The sequence below is a fragment of the Pseudophryne corroboree genome, chromosome 9, assembly GCF_028390025.1.
Source record: "Pseudophryne corroboree isolate aPseCor3 chromosome 9, aPseCor3.hap2, whole genome shotgun sequence".
Taxonomy (NCBI): domain Eukaryota; kingdom Metazoa; phylum Chordata; class Amphibia; order Anura; family Myobatrachidae; genus Pseudophryne; species Pseudophryne corroboree.
Window position 1 is genome coordinate 430,081,839 of NC_086452.1, and position 25,572 is coordinate 430,107,410.

The 25,572-nt window shown below is 45.5% G+C and overlaps 1 protein-coding gene across 1 annotated transcript in view; it reads right to left on the reverse strand.

Annotated features, from left to right (window-relative positions):
• LOC134958428 (deoxyribonuclease-1-like) overlaps positions 1–25,572 on the reverse strand; it is an 84,769-nt gene that overhangs the window by 49,432 nt on the left and 9,765 nt on the right. Inside the window, exon 2 of the mRNA XM_063941026.1 lies at positions 20,687–20,780. Coding sequence (XP_063797096.1) covers positions 20,687–20,780 — 94 coding nt within the window. The remainder of the gene's footprint in view (positions 1–20,686; positions 20,781–25,572) is intronic.

The following is a 25,572-nucleotide window of genomic DNA, read 5'->3' on the forward strand; positions in this document are numbered from 1 at the left end:
ATTCATACACCACATGCAGTGTCAGCCTTGCTAAATTCTGCCCAAACTAGGCACGTCTCATCAGCGCGGTTTACAAGATGGGAATTGGCACTAATGGCCCCCGTAAACATCACCATAAGGAGATGCAGTGCATTAAATCCTGCAACATATCTCCCAGGTGTGCCTGGACAGGCACAAAGGGTGGAGGATGAGAGTGGTGGGGAAGGAGAATTTAATACAAAGGAGGACACACATGATTGTATGGAATATTTGACCCAAAATTTTACCGCAAGGCCTGACATCAGTGACAACCCACTGGAAGATGTAGATCTAACTTTCTACACGGACGGTAGTTGTCACAGACAGTCAGACTCGGGAGACTTGTGTACTGGATACGCAGTCGTAGATGACCAAGGCACCATAGAAGCAGAACCGCTAGGCCCACCTCACTCAGCCCAGGTTGCTGAACTGGTCGCCCTAACCAGAGCATGTGAATTGGCTAAGGGCAAATCAGCCAATATCTACACCGACTCTAGATACGCATTCGGGGTAGTCCATGATTTCGGAGCCCTATGGCGCCTCAGAAATTTCATGACGGCAGCTGGTACACCGGTAGCGCATGCAGCTCACATCAAAAGGCTTCTAACAGCGATACAGGAACCCGACAGAGTGGCTGTTATCAAGTGTAAAGCACACACATATAGCCAAGACCCAGTATCACTTGGTAACAGCCGAGCAGACGAAGCTGCTAAGTTAGCAGCCGGTACCCCCAGACAGACAGACACCACACAACTGATGGTATTTAATACCATCAACACACAGAAGTTGTGTGAAATGCAAAATTTGTGTTCCACACAGGAAAAGGCAGTCTGGAAGGCAAAGGGATATGGCCAGGAGTCCTCAGGACTCTGGACGGATGGACATGGTAAACCGGTGGCCCCCAGAGCATGTCTCCCATGTTTAGCTGAGGCAGCTCACGGGCTGACTCATCTGGGCAAGGAAGGAATGTGCAAGTTGGTAAGAGCATATTGGTGCGCCCCAGGATTTTCATCTCATGCAAGTAAGAGAGCAATGTCATGCCTTACATGCTTGAGAAAGAATATCGGAAAGGCAATACCAACAGAACCATCTCATATCCCACCTACAGGCGGTCCTTTTCAGGTAATACAGATTGACTTTATTCAATTACCCCCTTGTCGAAATTTGAAATATGTACTTGTTTGTATAGATGTTTTTTCAAATTGGGTCGAAGCATTTCCTGCGGCCACAAATACCGCTATGTTTACTGCTAAGAAAATTGTGCAGGAATTTGTATGTAGATATGGTATCCCTAGAATTATCGAAAGTGATAGGGGTACCCATTTTACAGGTGATGTCTTTCAAGGAATGTGTAAGTTGATGGGAATTGATAGCAAGCTGCACACTCCATACCGTCCACAGGTGAGTGCGAAGGTGGAAAGAGTGAACAGCACTATTAAAAATAAACTGAGCAAAGTTATGGCAGAGACAGGATTGACATGGCCAGAAGCTTTACCCATTGTACTGTACAGCATCAGAACCACTCCCAGGTCCCCTCTTAATCTGTCTCCCTTTGAAATCTTGTTTGGTCGACAACCGCATGTTATGATTAACCCTCAGGATGATTTGAAGTGTAACAATGAAGTGACTGTAAAATACTTGATTAACATGAGTAAACAGCTAAGGAATCAAAATGATAATTTGAAGTTGGTGATTCCTGATTTACCAGATAGTAATTGTCATGACATTGAACCTGGGGATTATGTAATGATACGGAATTTTCTACACTCAGGTTGCCTTATTGACAGATGGGAAGGACCATACCAAGTCTTATTGACTAGCACTACAGCATTGAAAGTTGCCGAGAGAGAGACTTGGGTTCATTCGTCCCATTGTAAGAAGGTTGCTGATCCAGAGAGGTCCCGTGATAAGGAACAGACGGTAGAGGAAGTTGTATCACTGGAGTGTCTGTTCCAGGAGGACTGAGGCGGCACCTGAGCATTGAAAATCACAAGATCAAAAGCAGTTGTCGATTCCCTGTTCCCTTTTATTGTTTTTCTCCACTTCCCATCCCCTCTCCCTCAATTATTTTTTCCCCCTTCTCATTCTTCTCCGTTTCCTCCTATAAGATGGACTTGCCCCAAGAGACTGTGATCCGGATTTTCCTGTTGACCATGATGTTGACCAGAGCAGTCTGTTCCGGCGAGAGTACCATGGAGGTCGAGAAAGGTTCTGGAATGGGTTCTGATGACAAAGATAGAGGCGTAGTTTTCCAAGAGCAACCTAATCAACAAGTAAAGGCGAGTATCAGAAAACGATCCGATAACATTGACAATAGAAGGAATTGTGAAGGATTGTTAGCTGAAGAAAACTGTATCTGTAGGCTCTGTGACAATGTGGTTGAGGATGGGTGCATTAAGAAATGCCAATCCAGTTTTAATATCCACATGGACCGGCACCCCTTGAGTGACTATCACTCCTTAGTGGGTAGTGTGTTAAATCAGACAGATTGTTGGGTATGCTCTCAAGTACCTCAAGGTCATAGCAAATCAGGACTAGTACCATTTCCTTTAACGATAGGGGAGGTACTTGAGCTAAAGGGGGGGAGACCGATGGACAGGAGGTTTAATATCTCCAGTCCTCCTAGTTTGAAGCTCCACCAATATCATGTGGATAGGTCCCTAATGTGTTTTAACATCTCCAATCCCCGAAAGCCGGGAAATTGGGAAGTGTCATGGAGTAACCAAACCATGACCTTTTCATATAGAGCAGATAGAATGCCGACAGATACAGAGCTTATACGCCACATAGCCAGTAGAGAAAAATCTTTCCGGTATAGGTATACCCTAGGAAGTAGGATTACGAGAGTTGGAGAGGTATCACCAGGATACTGCGCACATATCGTACAAACTGATACGTGTACTAAACAGATGGGAGCATTAGGGTTAGGAGATTTCACATGGAAGATGTGTAATATGGTTATGTCCTACTCCGTCCCATATGTTCTCCCCGATGATGCATATTTCATATGCGGGAGGAAGGCGTATAAGTGGCTTGCCCCAAACTCTGAAGGATTGTGTTATATTGGAAAAGTACTGCCTGAGGTAATGACTGTATCACATGCCAAAATGAAAGATATTCACCGTGTTGCCCAAGCTCCTTATACTCATACCCACTACGAGCACGTAGTTAAACGGCACCTGATAGAAAGAACAGAGCATCCGGCCTCTGACATGATCCATGAATCCACCGGGATTCAGTTTCTAATCGCGTTAGACATCACTCGCACCGCCAGAGGAGTGTTGAATTATAAATACATATCTGCGCTTGCAAATTTGTTAGACAATATCACAGAAATGTATGATGACACGTTTAGGTATACTGGAAGAGAACTTCAAGCTTATAAAACAGAACTGGTCCAGCATAGGATGGTTCTTAATTATCTCACAGCAGTGACAGGCGGATATTGTGTCACACTGGCAACGCAGTACGGCGTGAAATGCTGCACATATATAACGAATAGTACCGAGGACCCGGTCGAGGTCATAGACCAAAAGATGGACGATATTCTCCAATTGAAGTGGGAATTTCGCAGGAGACACAATCTCACTCTTGCTGCTGTAGGTAATAAGCTGACTGGTTGGGTGTCATGGTTGAACCCGCGAAATTGGTTCTCTGGTTTAGGAGAATGGGCTCAAGGAGTCATAATGGATGTAGGGAAGTTTCTCCTATGTATCTTAGGTGTTGTCATATCGATTGGCTTGATATTTAGATGCAGTTCAGGCTTTAATGAAGTGCAAACGAAGTACCAGGGTGATGAGTTTAAGGAGTGAGGAAATTGTAATTCCAATGGATTTGATTTATGACCCAAATGTAGAAACAATGATGTGATGAAAATGCGATTACTACGGTCCGTTTCTTTCACCTGTTTTTCTGGTTTTTCCAAGGTAAAAAGACCCACTTTTGACGAGGAATTTGATGATCCTGTATACAGACAACTGATGGATTAAAGAAGAAGTTTTGACAACCTAATACACAGATATTTGATGAACAATGCCATAGACCCCCAGTTTCCCTAGAAATTTTAAAATTACGCTAGCCCAACACTTTTGTAAGCCTATGGACATTGACCAAGCTTTTTGCCCACACGCCTTTTGGCAAAAGCACAAAGAAGACTGCATTCAACAGACACCGAACAAGACTTCAACCGACAAATGTTCATTAACCAGACATAGAATACCACTGCATTTACCGTAATTATGTCTTTTCTTCATCTCTACAACCTTCAGGTAATTACACACATAGTCGATAGGGAATACAGGCACAGATATCAGCAATCACATATTCCCCCATTCATGTATCATCAACTAAAATGTGCTCCCCATTTTGTTGCAACCAAAATCCGAAAAGAGCTCGGTAAAGTTTGACAGCCCATCCACAGACCCGTACCACGGGATAAGAAGGAATTCAAATGTATACTTCGCAATACCTCGAAGCTTGATTTAAAACACGTACGGCACGATGATACATGACCCCCAAACACGGATTCATACACACATGCTTCTGCTATCTCACTAGGTCATACCCTTTCTCCTACCTTCTCCTCTCCTCCCCTACCCAACCATGGAAATGTATTAACCCCTGACATATATTTTTCTCGTTTTGAAATGTTTTAGGAAGTGGCAGTTATTGTTGACTGCCAAAGGGTGGACTGTCAAAGTCAGAAAAATATCACGATGCACACTGCCATATTTGCACCTCATATGTGTCCCTGCTGCGCATGCGTGCGCTCTCCCGTGCGTGCGCATACTCGCTGTTGCGGGCACCCGCGGGCGCACGGTATGCGCATTTACGGTAGAGATTGTGTGCGTCTAGCGGGCGACTCTTTCGTTACATATTTTCACCATATAATGTATTTTGTAGATTATGGTCCCTTTGATAGAATCTGAAAGTTTGGTTAATGTAGAATGTTCATGGACAGAGAAATCCCTCTTTGTTTGATACGAAGGGTCAGACAGGAGTAATACAGTGGTGTTTAGTATCCATCGGAAGAGTATTTAATTAGCAATATTCCGGTGTTGGTTTGAAGCGAATTAATCGCTCGTGCGAATAGTTATGGACATAAGAAATTTATGTTCATTTACTATTATTTGCACTTACTTATCCATGCGGCGGGAAACCTAGTTTCCCACCCACCTGAGCAGTTGGAAATTGTCACAGCCCACCTGTATGAATCAACCTATGACCTTTTGTTATGATGCGAGGAGGAATTCCTGTGTCCAATGAACAATGAGATTGTAGGGACCATTGAATCGTATTGCGTGTGGGGCATAAATAGACAAGCCGATCACATCCAGCTCTCACTCTTCAACGGTTCTCATTGCTGATAATCGGGAGCTGGATGTCCAGAGGCGCATGCGATCGTTCCCCTTTGTGCGTAAGTTTTTCTCCGCAATCATATTGTATTTCTTGTTATTGTGGGCCATTTCTCTCTCTCTCTCTTCTCCCCTTTCTCTCTTAATTTTCCTGCAAACGTAATTGTATTATATTGTATTTCCTGTGTAGTTATCTGGTTAGTTAGTCTATGTTATATTGTAGTGTGTGACTTGTATTGTATTATTCTTTTTTGCAAGTAATAACATTCATATAAGGCGTTAGACCCTAAGCACGGTATCTGTGTATTTCTTATAGTGTTAAGTATTCTCAGAGCGTCGGTGACGCTCGAACAGCTTTTAAGTTAATAAGGTTACACTGTGTTGCATCTACACCCTATCTCTACACTAAGGTTTTACTGCATATTACATTGTTTATGGTTTAGATATAAAGGTTTAACATTGTGAGCGTCTGCGCCGCTGGTGATCTCCTCGTGGTCCCGAGCTGCCGCTACGCTATAGCGAACCATTACGTTAGTCAGCAGCCAATAGCGTGCCTGCCTGTGATCTCTTGGCCGTGAGCGAACGTGACGCTTGAGCGTCTCGACCACGGCTAAGCGATTGTTACGCAACGTGCGCACCCTTACGGTACTCCATACGTGAATAGCGTACAGTGTTCTTAGACCTCATAAAGGGTGTTAAATAAGATCAATTTTTAGCTTTATCAGATGTTATTAGTGGTGTTCTAGGAATAAAAGTGACTTCTCCTTTGCCACAACCAGTTTGTATTTGTGCTTTCATTATAAGCCTGGAGGTCCCAAATTTGTCGCAAGGTTTCCTTCCGTCAGTCAAACAATTGCTTACAAACAAAAAATTCTGTTTTCAATATTTGTCGCTCTGTTGCGTTGTCGCTATGTGGTCTAATAGCTTAATTTTTTAATACTAAATAACTGTGTAAGATTTGGCAGCTTCACCTTGAGAGCCGTGGAAGATATTTATGTGCAAACAAACAAACTTATTATTTTATATATACAGATAGTTGATGTACAGTACATCTATTATCCTATATCACTATTGCGACACTGTCCTACGCAAGGGCATTAGTCCCCATCCAAAATATTCAGGGTTAGGGGTCTTTGTATTAATAATATCAGCACTGCTGAGATTATTAATAGTCTGTTTGGCAACAGATGAAAGTATCTCTGCTATGTACTAACTCTCATGGACAACTGCAAAGATTACTTTAGAGTTACATCCTCTGCATACTGGATGAGTTTTTCACATTTGTGAAGGACTCTTCTGGTGGGAACGTGACACTGGGGATCATTCCGAGTTGTTCGCTCGTTGCCGATTTTCGCTATACTGCGATTAGTCGCTTACTGCGCATGCTCAAGGTTCGCAGAGCGCATGCGCTTAGTTATTTTACACAAAAGTTAGGTATTTTACTCACGGCATAACGAAGCTTTTTCATCGCTGTGCTGATCGTAGTGTGATTGACAGGAAGTGGGTGTTTCTGGGCGGAAACTGGCCGTTTTATGGGAGTGTGCGGAAAAACGCAGGCGTTCGAGTTGTAAAACGCAGGAGTGGCTGGAGAAACGGGGGAGTGGTTGGGCAAATGCTGGGTGTGTTTGTGACGTCAAACCAGGAACGAAAAGGACTGAGCTGGTCGCAATGGCTGAGTAAGTCTGGAGCTACTCAGAAACTGCTAAGAAATTTCTATTCGCAATTCTGCTAATCTTTCGTTCGCACTTCTACCAAGCTAAGATACACTCCCAGAGGGCGGCGGCCTAGTGTGTGCAATGCTGCTAAAACCAGCTAGCGAGCGAACAACTCGGAATAAGGGCCACTGTCCATGCACACACTGCCATATTTTTGAGCCAGCCAGAGGATGCGGGAAAGGGATTATAAAATCCCTCTCCTGTGGGAATGCCTCCATAGGAATATAGCCGTTTACGCCATCTGAGGATGCCATAAACCAAAGAAACATAAACCAAAGGATCAGCAGACACTGATATATTGGGCTTAGTTAATATTACTGCATTCTTAGGTAATTGGAACTACTGCTCCCAGCAGACACTGATACATTGGGCTTAGTTAATATTACTGCATTCATAGGTCATTTGAAATCGGTTTAAGAACAGTCTGATCTGTTAGTGCTTGTGATTTTGTGATGGTATCTCTCCCCCTCAGCATCTGTTTGTTTTAAATTTACTGCTCTCCTCACTACCCCTCAGTGGGTGATGGGTAGTGAGGTGTGGCCTTAATCGGGGAAAAATCAAACACTTGGTATTTGGTCTACATATTAAGGGATACAAGGCTGACATAGGCAGGGTGTAGATATCAAAGTGTAGACATATAAGTGTTTTTTAGCCTATACTTAGCCTGTACTTCAACTGGGGTGGTCTTCAGTATGCCAACTGTCGGGATCCCGGCGCACAGTATACCGGCGCCGGAATCCCGACAGCCGGCATACCGACACTTTTTCTCCCTCGTGGGGGTCCACGACCCCCCTGGAGGGAGAATAATTACCGTGCGAGCCCCGCAAGGGGCTCACTTGCGCTCGCCACGCTGTCGGTATGCCGGCGGTCGGGCTCCCGGCGCCGGTATGCTGGTCTCCGGGAGCCCAGCCGCCGGCATACCATACTACACCCCTTCAACTGTACGAAAACTGAAAGGAAACATCAAGCACCTAAACAACTACAAATGAACTTCTTTGCAACTTCTAAAGTATGTATAAATTACTCTGCAATCCTCACTCTGTGATCAGGGCCGGTTCTGGGGCTCTGTGCGCCCCGGGCGCCAATAGGGGGGCGTGGCTTCATACAGGGGGCGTGGTCATTTACGCCCCCTGTACAGACTACTGCAGCGCTGAAATGTGCGGTGCGCGATGACGTCATCGCGCACCGCACAGCAAAGGTCCTCTCCAAGAAGGGAAACTAGACATGTACAGACGCGTAGCGTCTAGTTCCCTTCGTGGAGAGGACCGTTGCTGTGCAGTGCGCGATTACGTCATTGCGCACCACACAGTAAAGGACCTCTCCACGAAGGGAAACTAGACGCGTATGCGTCTAGTTTCCCTTCACAGCGGCGGGCGGCACAGCAGCAGCGGATCTTGCCCTGGTGCGGCGCCCTCCGGATGGCGCCCTGCGCCCTCCGGGAGGCGGCGCCCCGGGCAAAAGTCCTGCTTGCCCGTGGCAAGATCCGCTACTGTCTGTGATCACTATGCAAACAATCTATGCTTAGCAACTTTTGCTATATCATGATTTGCATGCAATTCTAATACTTGTACTTCTAATTTTACTTATTAAGCCATACTTAATGAAAGTCTGTATGGCTGTTGTTTGCCCATTCCAATACAGTCCATTAATCTATCGCCTTTCATCAACATCACATTTTTCTCATTGGTAGCCTGTATCAATTAGCCATAGTATTCATTACATGCAATCTAGGGTCAGCTGTGCTGGTCAACGTGCATTCACATTCAGAAGGTGTTTGTAGGTGAACAGCTGAACAACACCAGTAATTAAGTACAGTATGTGAATGTTCAACTTAAAAACTTGTACAAGTTGAGTATCCCATATCCAAATATTCCGAAATACAGAATTTTTTAAGTGAGACTGAGATAGTGAAACATTTGTTTTCTGATGGCTCAATGTACACAAACTTTGTTTAATACACAAAGTTATTAAACATATTGTATTATTTGACCTTCAGGCTGTGTGTATAAGGTGTATATGAAACATAAATGTATTGTGTGTATGTACACAAACTTTGTTTAAGGCACAAAGTTATTAAAAATATTGGCTAAAATGACCTTCAGGCTGTGTGTAGAAGGTGTATATGAAACATAAATGCATTCTGTGATTAGACTTAGGTCCCATCGCCATGATATCTCATTATGGTATGCAATTACTCCAAAATACAGAAAAATCCGATATCCAAAATACTGCCGGTTCTAAGCATTTTGGATAAGGGATACTCAACCTGTACATACATTCATGCTCTATCCTAAATACCTTCTTTCACAAACACACCATGCACCTCAAATTGTTGTACTTCATTGCAGTCCATGGTATTCTCTTCAAAGCAAATACATTGTCTACTCTCCCTACAACCCACCCCTCTCTACACATTGCCGCCTCAATTATCCACACACCTCTTATTAACACTCATGAGCATTTACTCATCTTTGTACTTTAACAATAACATCCACAACTGGACACCATAAAAAACATTCACAAACCTCATACAACTATATTTACTTCTCTCTCTTACTGATATTAGCTGGTGACATTTCACCTAATCCAGGCCCCAAAACCTGCCACACTCACATTCACCTGATTCACAGCAATATAGAAATACAGCTAACCTCATAAACATCTCATGTCTCCCATCACCCTTCAAATCACTAAAATGTGGCTTATGGAAATCACGCTCTGTTTGTAACAAACTAACATCTGTTCGTGACCTCTTCATATCTAACAACTTCAACCTGCTGGCTATTACAGAAACATGGCTCACACAACCAGACACGGCCTTCCCTGCGGCACTGTCACATGGTGGTCTCACAATGGATTGACTCCCCTACTCATGAGGAGGGCCACTGCCTTGATCTAGTATTCACCAGATTATGCTCCGTTTCTGAATTCACTAACACACCTTTCTCTCTCTCAGATCACAACCTTATCACCTGCATGCTCTCCTCTAATACTTCAAACTCAGTGTTGTTGACATCCTCCAATCCTTCTCAAACCCGCAGAAATATGAATGCAATTAATCTTCAAGAACTTTCCACCTCACTGCAACAACTGCTTTCACCTATTGCTGCATTCACTTTTCCTGAGATGGCTGTATCACACCTGAACCAGACTCTAGAGATAGCCATTGACAAAGTGGCTCCAGCTACCCATCACACTCCACGTAGGCCTAGATGTCAACCGTGGCTCTCTAAAGTAACAAGACACTTACAACAACTGTCACATAAAGTTGAACGCCAGTGGCATAAATCTCGTATTTCAAGTGACTTCCTCACATATAAGACTGTCTACCATTCTTATCGCAATGCCCTGGACACTGCCAAACAAACATATTTCCAAACTCTCATCTCCGCTCAAGCCTCTAAACCCAAACAACTTTTTAATACATTTAGATCACTTCTCAACTCTCCTTCACCCAACCCGTCAGCCACTATCAAGGTGCAATATCTTGCTTCCTACTTCAAGGACAAGTTTCATAAGATCCAAGATGAAATGGTATGTTCTTCCTCAACCAGTGACCTACTCAATTCCCTACCTGAACCCTCTGGCACTTTCCAATCATTTGATCCCACAAATGAAGCATCAACACTCTTCTCATCCTGCTACTCTACTACCTCTCCTCTTGATCCTATACCCTCACAAATAAGTAAAGCTCTGTCTCCTGTGCTCATTCCAACCTTAACTAACATCTGTAATCTCTCTCTCTCTCTCTCTCTCTCTCTCTCTCTCTCTACTGGTATCTTTCCTTCACTGTTCAAGCATGCACTGATTACTCCCATTCTGAAAAAAAAAATCTGACCCTAACTCTTCCTCAAACTACTGTCCCATTTCTCAGCTCCCATGTCTCTCCAGGCTTTCTTAACTCATACAACTTAGTGAACCCACATCAATCAGACTTTTGCTCCCAAAACTTCACAAAGACAGCACTGACTAAAGTAGTGAATGATATGGTCACTGCGAAGTCTAAAGGCCATTACTCACTACAGGTTGAGTATCCCATATCCAAATATTCCGAAATACGGAATATTCCGAGATACGGACTTTTTTGAGTGAGAGTGAGTTAGTGAAACCTTGGTTTTTTGATGACTCAATGTACACAAACTTTGTTTAATACACAAAGTTATTAAAAATATTGTATTAAATGACCTTCAGGCTATGTGTATAAGGTGTATATGAAACATAAATGAATTGTGTGAATGTACACACACTTTGATTAATGTACAAAGTTATAAAAAATATTGGCTAAAATGATCTTCAGGCTGTGTGTATAAGGTGTATATGAAACATAAATGCATTCTGTGCTTAGATTTAGGTCCCATCACCATGATATCTCATTATGGTATGCAATTATTCCAAAATACGGAAAAATCTGATATCCAAAATACCTCTGGTCCCAAGCATTTTGGATAAGGGATACTCAACCTGTACTTATTATTTTAGATCTCTCTGCTGCTTTTGACACTGTTGACCACTCTCTTCTCATACAAACACTGTAATCTCTAGATTGAAGAACAGAGTGGAGTAAGAATATTGGACTTTTGCAGCCCTCTTATAAGTAAAATGGTCTATCCCAGAAAAAAACAAAATAGAATAACGTGAAAAAAGGAGGTAGCAACCAACCAACCAACCAACCAACCAACCAACCAACCAACCAACCAACCAACCAACCAACCAGATTCTATCTATTATCTTATAGAAGCAGCTAGATCAATGTAAAGTAGAATCTGATTGGTTGCTATGAGCAATATCAACAGTTCTAAAAAAATCCTCCCACTTTAGTAAATTTAACCCTATGATTCCAATTTTATTCTATTTATATCACTTCTTCTCAGAGGCGTAACTAGAGGCTTGGAGGCCCATGGCAAACTCTCAAGGTGGATCTCCTATTTGATTTCTAGAAACCCTTAGGTCTACATGTGCAGTTATGTAAGTACCAACTAAGCCGCAGGGACAACAACCTCCACAGGAAGACCCAGCAGGTAGTTCAGGCAGACACAGCAGTATCCGGAGGCCGAGCTCGGTGGGCCCCCTTCACCTTGTCTGTCTAGCCACCCTCTAGTTACATCACTTTTTCCTAGATGTGGGCTACAACATTAATTTCAGTCTGGACTGTGGAAAGTCAGATAATAATTTGGGTAAGCGGTTTCTATTACATGACAGTAAACACAGTGGACATTGGGCCTAATTCAGATTTGATCGCTGCTGTGTGTTTTCGCACAGCGGGCGATCAGATCCTAATTGCACATGCATATGCACCGCAATGTGCAGGCGCGTCGGACAGCTACAACGGGCATTGGCGGTCTGCGACGGGATGGTGCGAAGGATCCATTTGCATGGGCATTCGCAATGTGATTGACAGGAAGTGGCCGTTTGTGGGTGGCAACTGACTGTTTTCAGGGAGTGTCCGGAAAAATGCAGGCAGGCTCAAGCGTTTTCAGGGAGGGCGTCTGACGTCAGCTCCGGCCCCGATCAGCAGGATTCAATCGCACTGGAAGAGTAAGTCCTGGGCTGCGCAGAGACTGTACACACTGATTTTTGTACACCTCTGCAACACATAGCATTGCACACTTGCACAGTGATTTTACCCTCCCCCTGTATGCGGCGACTATCTGATCGCAGGGCAGCAAAAAATGCAGCCCAGTGATCAGATCTGATTTAGGCCCATAAAAAGCAGTTTAGGCAAATTAGCATTTTTTTTTTGCATTGGAACTAATTGTGCAAAACTTCAGTTTTTCAGTGACTTTTGGTTATAAATGTCTAAACTTATTTTATATATATATATATATATATATATATATATACAGTGGCGGATCCAGGGGGGAAGCACGCGCCCCCCCCCCCCACCGGTCATGTCTGGCACTTAAAAACAAACAAAACAACAGTCCCTTGAAAAAAGAAGCAGCGGCGCAGATGGTGCAGTTCACTGGCGCCCACCGCGATGAAGGGCCTAGTGGCGGTGGCAGTAGTACTAATGAGTCAGACTGACTCATTACAGTACACTGCAGCTGGCTGTAGTAAAGCCGGAAGACTCGGAGGAGAGGAGAGGCTTTCCCCTTCTCTCTCCTCCCCTCCTCCACGGTCCAGCCACAAGCGACATGCGACTGACCGGCAGCCGCTGGTGCTTGGCTCGGCCCGTACATGAATCATGCAGGCGACTCGCCAGCACCTGGACTTGGAGGGGCAGCAGCAGCCCTCATGGGCATAAGGTCAGTGAGTGGGTTTCAGGAGAGGGAAGTGGGCAGCACTTACTATCTTCTCTGCTGCAGCCAAATAAATAGATTTATATATGTATATATGTATGTGTGTGTGTGTGTGTGTATGTATATATATATATATATATACATGTGTGTGTGTGTGTATGTATATATATATATATATATATATACATATATATATATATATATGTATATATATATATTTCTCTGACGTCCTAGTGGATGCTGGGAACTCCGTAAGGACCATGGGGAATAGCGGCTCCGCAGGAGACTGGGCACATCTAAAGAAAGCTTTAGGATCACCTGGTGTGCACTGGCTCCTCCCCCTATGACCCTCCTCCAAGCCTCAGTTAGATTTCTGTGCCCGACGAGAAGGGTGCACACTAGGGGCTCTCCTGAGCTCTTTGTGAAAGTTTTAGTTTAGGTTTATTATTTTCAGTGAGACCTGCTGGCAACAGGCTCACTGCATCGAGGGACTAAGGGGAGAAGAAGCGAACTCACCTGCGTGCAGAGTGGATTGGGCTTCTTAGGCTACTGGACATTAGCTCCAGAGGGACGATCACAGGTTCAGCCTGGATGGGTCACCGGAGCCGCGCCGCCGTCCCCCTTACAGAGCCAGAAGAGCGAAGAGGTCCGGAAAAATCGGCGGCAGAAGACGATCCTGTCTTCAGATAAGGTAGCGCACAGCACCGCAGCTGTGCGCCATTGCTCTCAGCACACTTCACACTCCGGTCACTGAGGGTGCAGGGCGCTGGGGGGGGCAGCGCCCTGAGACGCAGTAAATCGATAAAAAAACCTTATATGGCTAAAATAAATGCATCACATATAACTCCTGGGCTATATGGATGCATTTAACCCCTGCCAAAACATACAGAAAAAGGATGATAAGGACGCCGAGAAAGGGGCGGAGCCTATCTCCTCAGCACACTGGCGCCATTTTCCCTCACAGCTCAGTTGGAGGGAAGCTCCCTGGCTCTCCCCTGCAGTCACTACACTACAGAAAGGGGTTAAAAAAGAGAGGGGGGCACAAATTAGGCGCAGTATATAACAATACAGCAGCTATAAAGGGAAAAACACTTATATAAGGTTATCCCTGTATATATATAGCGCTCTGGTGTGTGCTGGCAAACTCTCCCTCTGTCTCCCCAAAGGGCTAGTGGGGTCCTGTCCTCTATCAGAGCATTCCCTGTGTGTGTGCTGTGTGTCGGTACGTTGGTGTCGACATGTATGAGGAGAAAAATGATAAGGAGACGGAGTAGAGTGTCTGAAATTGTGTTGTCACCCCCTAGGGGGTCGACACCTGAGTGGATGTACTGTTGAAATTGCGTGACAGTGTCAGCTTTGTATAAAAGACAGTGGTTGACATGAGACAGCCGGCTACTCAGCTTGTGCATGTCCAGACGTCTCATACAGGGGCCCTAAAGCGCCCGTTACCTCAGATACAGATGCCGACAGGGGTACTGACTCCTGTGTCGACGGTGAAGAGACAACCGTGATTTCCAATAGGGCCACACATTGCATGATTGAGGCAATGGAAAAAGTTTACACTTTTCTGATAATATGAATACCACCAAAAAAAGGGGTATTATGTTTGGTGAGGAAAAACTTCCTGTAGTTTTCCTGAATCTGAGAAATAAAATGAGGTGTGTGATGATGCGTGGGTTTCCCCCCGATAACAATTGATATTTTCTAAAAAGTTATTGGCAGTATACCTTTTCCCGCCAGAGGTTAGGGTGCGTTGGGAAACACCCCCTAGGGTGGATAAAGCGCTCACACGCTTGTAAAAACAAGGGCTCTACCCTCTCCTGAGATGGCCGCCCTTAAGGATCCTGCTGATAGAAAGCAGGAGCGTATCCTAAAATGTATTTACACACATACTGGTGTTATACTGCGACCAGCAATCGCCTCAGCCTGGATGTGCAGTGCTGGGTTGGCGTGGTCGGATTCCCTGACTGGAAATATGATATCCTAGATAAGGACAGTATATTATTGCCTATAGAGCAATTAAAAGATGCATTTCTATATATGCAGGATGCACAGCGGAATATTTGCCGACTGGCATCAAGTATAAGTGCGTTGTCCAATTATTCCAGTAAAGTGGTCAGGTGATGCGGATTCCAAACGGCATTTGGAAGTATTGCCTTAAAAGAGGGGATGTACCCCAGGTCGCCTCTCAAAATAAGACGCCGTATTATCAGGCGCAGTCCTGGTTGGCAAGCGGACAAAAGGGTTCCTCTTTTCTGCTCGTGACAGAGGGAGAGGAAAATGGCTGCAGAGATCAGCCAGTTCCAAGGAACAGAAACCCTTTTCCGCCGCTGCCAAGCCCTCAGTATGACGCTAGGGCTTTACAAATTCAGGCACGGTGGGGTCCCGTTCTCAATGAATTTCAGTGCGCAGTGGGCTCACTCGCAAGTAGACCCCTGGATCCTTCAGATAATATTTCAGGGGTACAAATTGGAATTCGAGACGTATTCCCCTCGCCGTTTCCAAAAGTCTGTTTTACCGACGTCTCCCGCTGACAGGGAGGCAGTTTTGGAAGCCATTCACAAGCTGTATTCCCAGCAGGTGATAATCAAGGTACCCCTCCTGCAACAGGGAACGGGGTATTATTCCACACTATTGTGGTACCGAAGCCAGACGGCTCGGTGAGACCGATTTTAAAATCTAAAATCTAAAATCTTTGAACACTTGCATACAGAGGTTCAAATTCAAAATTGAGTCACTCAGAGCAGTGATTGCAAACCTGGAAGAAGGGGACTACATGATGTCTCGGGACATCAAGGAGGCTTACCTTCATGTCAAAATTTACCCTTCTCACCAAGGGTATTTCAGGTTATGGTACAGAACTGTATCAGTTCGGACGCTGCCGTAGGGATGGTCCACGGCACCCCGGGTCTTTACTGAAGTAATGACCGAAATGATGATATTCCTTCGAAGGAAGGGAATTTTAGTTATCCTTTACTTGGACGATTCCCTGATAAGGGTAAGATCCAGGGAACAGTTGGAGATCGGTGTAGCACTATATCAGGTAGTGTTGCGGCAGCACGATTGGATTTTCAATATTCCAAAAATCGCAGCTGGTTCCGACGACTTGTCTTCTGTTCCTAGGGATGATTCTGGACATAGTCCAGAAAGAAGGTGCTTCTCCCGGAGGAGAAAGCCAGGGAGTTATCCGAGCTAGTCAGGAACCTCCTAAAACCGAACCAAGTCTCAGTGCATCAATGCACAAGGGTTCTGGGTAAAAATGGTGGCTTCCTACGAAGCAATCCCATTCGGCAGATTCCACGCACAGTGGAACCTTCTGGACAAATGGTCCGGGTCGCATCTTCAGATGCTTCAGCGGATAACCCTGTCACCAGGGACAAGGGTATCCCTCCTGTGGTGGTTGCAGAGTGCTCATCTTCTAGAGGGCCGCAGATTCGGCATTCGGGACTGGGTCCTGGTGGCCACGGATGCCAGCCTGCGAGGCTGGGGAGCAGTCACACAGGGAAGGAATTTCCAGGGCTTATGGTCAAGCCTGGAGACATCTCTTCATTAAAACATTCTGGAACTAAGGGCCATTTACAATGCCCTAAGTCAAGCGAAACCCCTGCTTCAGGGTCAGGCGGTATTGATCCAATCGGACAACATCACGTCAGTCGCCCACGTAAACAGACAGGGCGGCACGAGAAGCAGGAGGGCAATGGCAGAAGCTGCAAGGATTTTCGCTGGGCGGAAAATCATGTGATAGCACTGTCAGCAGTGTTCATTCCGGGAGTGGACAACTGGGAAGCAGACTTCCTCAGCAGACACGACCTTCACCCGGGAGAGTGGGGACTTCACCCAGAAGTCTTCCACCTGATTGTAAACCGTTGGGAAAAACAAAAGGTGGACATAATGGCGTCCCGTCTAAACAAAAAACTAGACAGATATTGCGCCAGGTCAAGGGACCCTCAGGCAATAGCGGTGGACGCTCTGGTAACACCGTGGGTGTACCAGTCAGTGTATGGGTTCCCTCCTCTGCCCCTCATACCAAAAGTACTGAGAATCATAAGAAGGAGAGGAGTAAGAACTATACTCGTGGTTCCGGATTGGCCAAGAAGGACTTGGTATCCGGAACTTCAAGAGATGCTCACGGACGAACCGTGGCCTCTACCTCTAAGAAAGGACCTGCTCCAGCAAGGGCCTTGTCTGTTCCAAGACTTACCGCGGCTGCGTTTGACGGCATGGCGGTTGAACGCCGGATCCTGAAGATCCCTACCCTGGTCAAGGCCAGGAAAGACGTAACCGCAAAACATTATCACCGCATTTGGCGAAAATATGTTGCGTGGGGTGAGGCCAAGAAGGCCCCTACAGAGGAATTTCAACTGGGTCGTTTCCTCCATTTCCTGCAAACAGGACTGTCTATGGGCCTAAAATTAGGGTCCATTAAGGTTCAAATTTCGGCCCTGTCGATTTTCTTCCAAAAAGAACTGGCTTCAGTGCCTGAAGTTCAGACATTTGTAAAAGGGGTACTGCATATACAGTCTCCTTTTGTGCCTCCAGTGGCACCTTGGGGATCTCAATGTTGTGTTGAGTTTTCCTAAAGTCACATTGGTTTGAACCACTCACCACTGTGGACTTAAAATATCTCACATGGAAGTGACGAGTTAGCCCTGGTTTCAGCCAGGCGGGTGTCAGAATTGGCGGCTTTTTCATATAAAAGCCCTTACTTAATAGTTCATTCTGAAAGGACAGAATTGAGGACTCGTCCTCAAATTTTCTACCTAAGGTGGTTTCTGCATTTCACATGAACCAACCTATTGTGGTACCTGCGGCTACTAAGGACTTGGAGGATTCCAAGTTGCTTGACGTGGTCAGGACCCTGAAAATACATGTTTCCAGGACGGCTGGAGTCAGAAAATCTGACTCGCTGTTTATCCTGTATGCACCCAACAAACTGGGTGCTTCTGCTTCTAAGCAGACGATTGCTCGTTGGATTTGTAGTACAATTCAGCTTGCACATTCTGTGGCAAGCCTGCCACAGCCAAAAATCTTAAAATGCCCACTCCACAAGGAAGGTGGGCTCATCTTGGGCAGCTGCCCGAGGGGTCTCGGCTTTACAACTTTGCCGAGCAGTTACTTGGTCAGGAGCAAATACGTTTGTAAAATTCTACAAATTTGATATCTTGACTGAGGAGGACCTGGAGTTCTCTCATTCGGTGCTGCAGAGTCATCCGCACTCTCCCGCCCGTTTGGGAGCTTTGGTATAATCCCCATGGTCCTTACGGAGTTCCCAGCATCCACTAGGACGTCAGAGAAAATAAGAATTTACTTACCGATAATTCTATTTCTCGTAGTCCGTAGTGGATGCTGGGCGCCCATCCCAAGTGCGGATTGTCTGCAATACTGGTACATAATTATTGTTACCAAAAAATTCGGGTTATTGTTGTAGTGAGCCATCTTTTCTAGAGGCTCCTCTATTATCATGCTGTTAACTGGGTTCAGATCACAAGTTGTACAGTGTGATTGGTGTGGCTGGTATGAGTCTTACCCGGGATTCAAAATCCTTCCTTATTGTGTACGCTCGTCCGGGCACAGTATCCTAACTGAGGCTTGGAGGAGGGTCATAGGGGGAGGAGCCAGTGCACACCAGGTGATCCTAAAGCTTTCTTTAGATGTGCCCAGTCTCCTGCGGAGCCGCTATTCCCCATGGTCCTTACGGAGTTCCCAGCATCCACTACGGACTACGAGAAATAGAATTATCGGTAAGTAAATTCTTATTATATATATATATATAGAGTAGTGGGAGTATGGCGCCACAAGTATAGGTATATAGGCCAACTATACAGTTTTTAAAAAATATATAATATAAAACATAAATTCAGGCTGATTAACACATAAAAAATATAAAAACATATCGACCCCTTGATGAAGTCAGACGGACGAAACGCGTTGGGTATACCTCAGTTGACCTTCCATTTTTAAGATAAGCACCTTTCTCTTATCTGAAATATATTTTTATATCTTTATTGTTCCAGATATGTTTTTATATTTTTTATGTGTTAATCAGCCTGAATTTATGTTTTAATTAATCAAAACCACCCTTTTTTATTCCATCCAACCTTTTTTGTATTTTTATTAAAATGTCTGTTTTATAATAAATACCCCTCCATTTTTTAGAAATACGTATTGCATCATTCTTCATATATATATCCTTTAAGTGTAGACACTGTTAGTCGCTAGTACCCCTACCCTCCCTTGTATATATATATATATATATATATATATATATATATACACACACACATACTGTTTGTTTGTGTATATATATATATTATTTTTTTTTACCTGGGCACTCAGTTGCAGCGCCAGGATGCACTTGTGCTGTATTAATTCTTAGATAGGATATATTATGCTGTTTGCTTGGATCAGGAGCCCCTGCCTCCCCCCCCCCCCTCTCTCTCTCTCTCTCTCTCTCTCTCTCTCTCTCTCTCTCTCTCTCTCTCTCTCTCTCTCTCTCTCTCTCTCTCTCTCTCTCTCTTTCTCTCTCTTCTTCGTTCCCTCTCCTCTCAGTTATTGTGTTAAGCTTCCATGTTTTCTTCTGTCTGTTTCCCCAGCGATACTTTCCCTTCATGTCTCTGTAAACCTCACTACAAATGTCTCACTACTCCCTCCTACTCCTACAGAGACCTTCGGTACCCACTGCCTCTCCCTGTCCCCCTCTCCTTGTTACCCACTGCCACCTCCCCCTGGCATCACCCACTTTTACCTTGTCACCCTTTCCCCGGTGTTACCCACACTGCCTCTCACTGTCACCCTCTCTCTGTCACCCACTGCCTCACCGTCTCCCACTATGTCTCCTTCACCCACTGCCTCACCCTCTTCCTCTCCCCTGCGTCACTATAAACCCATCACCCTCTCTCTCCTGTCACCCTCTGCCTCTCCAAAGTGTCACCCTCTTCCTGTCTTATGAATATGACATTCCCTTTGAGGCCACGACCCTTGTTGCCAGGTCATGCCCTTGTTGTGAGGACACGCGCACCTTCATGAGACCGCACGCCGAAGTGAACAAGGTGCCGCCCCTGTCATTTTCCTGGATCCGCCCCTGTATGTATATATATATATATATATATATTACCATTCATAGATCATTTAATAATAATTAATGTAAGAGAAAAATAAATAAATAAACATCAGCCACCAATCAGCAATTATAGCTGAAATAAGACAAGGATAGCAAATGTCTGATTGGTGCCTTACATGCAGTGCTAGTACGTGATCTCTTGTGAGCATAGTACATTGGTAATACATCTCTCCTGTCATCTGACTACTCCGTTCCCACTGCTGCTTTTTAATCTTACACAACCTGTGTTAGTAAACCCACCTTTGTGATGATTGGGAACACTTCGGCATCTGTACATTTCTTTATTCCGAAACGTCTGGCGTTGAATGAGGCGACCTTCATTCTTTTACGTCGCCTGCGACAAAACAAATATCGACAAGCCATGTTTTATGTTATATATGTGATGGCGAAACCAGTCTAAGCTGTTGCTTCCTCTTCCTTCTATGTAAGGTCCTGACTGAACAGAAACTTAGCGTACATCAGCATGAACATAGATAAAGCTTAAACGGTTTCACTTTCTGTCACAAGACAAAATAATAACATGGAAGCAGTAATACGATACACTTTGTAGCTCTATGTAGCAATAATGATAATATGCTGTAATGTCAAAAGAATGTTTTGTTTCATAAGAAAATATAATACTTTAAATTAACACTATTGTGATGCATTAAGCCAGTAAACACTAATGTTAAAATGCATTTTTAATGGTAGTAAAAGCATGAAAAAGGGAATGATGATGGAACTTAGTGGTTCCAATGACCCCATACACACTTCCGCTAAGGCCTGCCGTTACAAGGATGCGACAGTGTCTCTTAGCCGCAGCAAGATCCATGAGGGGTCATTCCGAGTTGATCGCTCGCTAGCTACTTTTAGCAGCCATTCAAATGCAGTCGCTGCCGCCCACGGGGGAGTGTATTTACGCTTTGCAAGTGTGCGAACACCTGTGCAGCCGAGTGGTACAAACACATTTTATGCAGAACAAGACCAGCCCTGTAGTTACTTATTGTGTGCGATGATTGCAGCGAGGAAGGTCCCGGAATTGACGTCAGATACCCGCCCTGCAAACGCCTGCATTTTTCCAAACACTCCCTGAGAACGGTCCGTTGACACCCATAAACCCCTTCTTCCTGTCAATCTCTTTGCGATCGGCTGTGCGAATTGAATCGTCGCTAGAAGCAGTGCAAAACAACAGTGCTCTTTGTACCCGTACGCCACGCGTGTGCGTTGCACCCCATACGCATGCGTAGTTTTGCCGTTTTTTTTAAATGATCGCTGCGCAGCGAACATCAGCAGCTAGCGATCAACTCGGAATGACCCCCCATGTACAGTACTTTCATTCACTGAAGGTAAGGTTAGTGGAGGACACTGGACAGTAGGTGTAAGTGATGGGTACACAGGTGCCAATGCTGAGTTGGACTGAAATGAAATTTGTGCTGCCTTCCCTCCGCATACTGCATTTATTTTCAAATGAGAATTTGCACCAAAAACTCTTATGCATCTGAGATGCCTTTTGTGCTTACCACCACTTGCGTTAAGGGGGATATAACAGCGGTTGAAGGGACATGTATGGTTCTCTCCTGGTGTAAACTAGGCAGAGTTGAACTGGCCCACTGGGTTACAGGGGAAATCCCCAGAGGGCACTCACTGTCTGAGGCCCTTATAACCCCCCCCCCCCCTTCCTCTAAGGGTCATGTTTCAAACTATGCACTCAAATGATATTGTTTCCCTATTAGAGGGAGCAGAACCACCAATGAATATGGGTTCCTTACAATTGCATGTATTTGTACAGTGCATTAATCTTGTATAGATCAACAGGGTCACCATTGTGTGCTTAATAATTATACATATGTTACATACGGCATTCCCAGGACTATTGTATATTCAGTACAGTGCATTGTTATCCTCCATCTGGTATGTTATCATGCATGTACTATCAGTATTTACTGTATATTGTATATGTTTATAAAGGGGCCCGGGCCATGCACTGTCAAATGCTTAGCTAAGCCTCTGTGTTGGCTGGCCACACCCCTTAAGCATGGGCCCCTCCCACTACGTCCCCCGGTGGGCTCTTCATGCCCCAGTAAGATGCCAAAACCAGATGCATATACTACTGTTCTCTCCTGGCATAAATCAGGTGAGTATACTGTACTACACTTACAAAGATGAAGGCGTCTTGCATATGCGGCCAAGTCTGCAAGCTAAGCCAAATTTGCCATTGTCAGGGGCGCAATTTATATGCAAATTCCATCTAAATCAGCACGAGACTCGTGTTCCAATCAGGGGCATATTAAGAGAGAAGGGGGCCCGTGTGTAGTTTCCGTCTGGGGCCCCTCCTCTCTAGCCGGCAGTGCAATAGCCTCTGACCACTAAGGTCACTAGGAGACCCTAGTGCTGTTCCAGAGACTAGTGCGCAAGTCTCCAGGGGAAATGGCACGATGGACATTTTCCCACTGATTTTCCTTCTGCACATGCACAAAATGCCGGGAAAATGGCCGCTGCACCATTTTCCCGGTTGATTTGTGCAGCACTGCTGCCGCCAACGTGGGACTCTGTAGGGTGGACCCCGGGGCCTGTGTGCACCTTACACTCTGAACCCATTATAGATATACCAATGGATCCAATACTAAGGTGACCCTGTGCTAAGCCTTGGTGAGAGATAAAGTGGACAGAGATAAAGTACGAACCAATCAGCTCTTACCTGTCATGTTACAGACTGTGTTTGAAAAATGACAGGAGCTGATTGGCTGGAACTTTATCTCCGTCCACTTTATTTCTCTCCAAGACTTATTACATAGAACCCTGTGTTCTAAAATTACGTATGCAAAAATATCATTTATACCCAACCACATAAAGTGTGTTAATATTTGTTTTGACTGCAAAACAACACATTCATTATTAGGTTTATTTTAAATTAGAAAAAATCTCTGTAATACAGCAGGTATAATATGTATTATTGTGTATTAATGAAAGCATAACTGAATGCCTTTTTTTATGTGTGAGACTACAAGTCTCAGCATGTTAGCACCTCCTATTAAGTTTAAATTTAGGATGCACAGTCCAGCCTCCCCTCCTTAATATGAATGAAAGTAGCAAGAAAAATAAATGATAAAATACACGTACAAAGTCGTATAACATATGTGCAATTTATGAGGATTCTCTGACTGACTGGTTTATCAGTCAGTGAATCACAACCTAGTCTGTAAAGATACTCCCTGTCGAGCTCGCACCTTGCAAAAGGTGAGGGGATATCTAGATTCCACCTTACAAACGTGTTGGCTGTGTACTCTTTTAGTTGCATTTTATTGACATAATTTTATACTTTGAACTGTGTATATGTTATTAAAATAACTTTTTAGTAATTGGCCTGTTGGCCTCTTGTTTGGGTGACTATTTGGTGAGGGGTGTCTGTTACAGGTCCCCAGATTTAAATACCCTCCAGTCTACATTCCGACGAAAATAACACTGGAAGAACTGTGCAATTACATTCCACTTTAGCGCACTTGGGAATTTGTGTTTATTCTTGTATGCTTTTGAGGTCTCCCAACAGAGATCTCTCCCATCCATGGTGCCGCTTCTAGGTTGGCGCGAGATAAAGATACTACTGTGTTTTATATATATATATATATATATATATATATATATCTCCTATATAATAGCCCAGATCTGTGACTTTGTGACTCATTTGCTAACGCTGGGCGGAGTCACTACACTGGGCGGAGTTAGTCAAATGAGTCACAGATCTGGGCAAATCTATAGGAGACTAGGAGCAGAAGCAGATGGTATGGGCATGGCACAGGCAGGGGTGCATACCTCCCAACTTTCTTCAGGCAGAAGGAGGGACACACAGGTGGCGAAAAGGGGGCGTGGTCAACAAAAGGGGGCGTGGCTTCACGGGAGGGCCCACATTTTAGTCAGTGAGGGGTCATGCCCAGCGCTCTGTGAGCTGCTGGCATGCCCCCAGGGGCGGATTATGAGTCCGGGGGGCCCAGGGCACTTGAAACAGGAGGGCCCTATCTCATTGCTGTGCCTGCTGTGGGTTTGGAGGCGTGGCCTAATCGCAGCCCGCGTGGCCACGCCCCCTTATGCAAATTCCAGAGATTTTTTTTAATGGGATTTTGGCCTCTCAGCTAGGGGTAAATCCAGAGGAGGTGGTCGCTCCCCCCTACACACCCGCACAGGCAGAAGAAAACAGGGAGACTGCTGCCTCCCTGCAACACCACAGACCTGCCAATATGCAGCAGCGTGCGCTGACTGTAGCACAATGCTGCTGCTGGCAGGACGGGGGAGCTTCAGAGCTGGGACAGAGCTACTCCAGCCGGGGAGGCCCCTAAAACTGTGGGGCCCACGGCCCTTAATATAGCTCTGCTGCCGGAACCCCCCCTTAATCCGTACCCCCTGATGCCCCCTCTCCCTCTGTCTCCACTAAATAGACGCTGTGCGCATCTATTCACCGCTGTTCTGCTAAGCAGAACAGCGAGTTCAGGAGCTTCCCAACTGCCCCCCCCCCCACCGGGGGACACTGCGGCCCAGCGGGACAGACTCAAAAAAATGGGACTGTCCCGCGAAAATCGGGACACTGGGGAGGTATGGGGGTGTGTGAGGGGGTATGCTGTACAGACAGACGGGCACCGGCTCACTGTGTGCTTGACCCCCCACATCGGCATACTCAGCAGGGTCTCTCTGGCGCGGAGGAGCGTCACTTTCTGACACACTCCACGCTTCTTAGCTGCAGTTTAGTGGGGCACCTGCCGCTGTGCAGGTTCCGTACTGCCTCTGTTATCTCCAGCCCCGGCAACCCCACCGCTAGCTGCAGCGCTGCCACCCGCAGTGAGGTGCGCCCAGCTCCTTCACACACTTTAGCCGGCGGATAGCGCTGCAGAAGTCCGTGCTGTTTGCAGGTTCCAACCCCCTCCTCCCTCCAGCCGCAGCGTCTCCTGGGAGCTAACCAGTCACTCCCAGTCTCCCCTTTCCACAGTGCCCGGCAGCCGCGAGGTGCGCAGTGGGGATCCTCCGACCCCCTCCTCCCTCCAGCCGCAGCATCTCCTGGGAGCTAACCAGTCACTCCCAGTCTCCCCTTACCACAGTGCCCGGCAGCTGCGCGAGGTCCGCAGTGTGTGACTGAGGAGGGGGGAGGGATGCGGACGGGC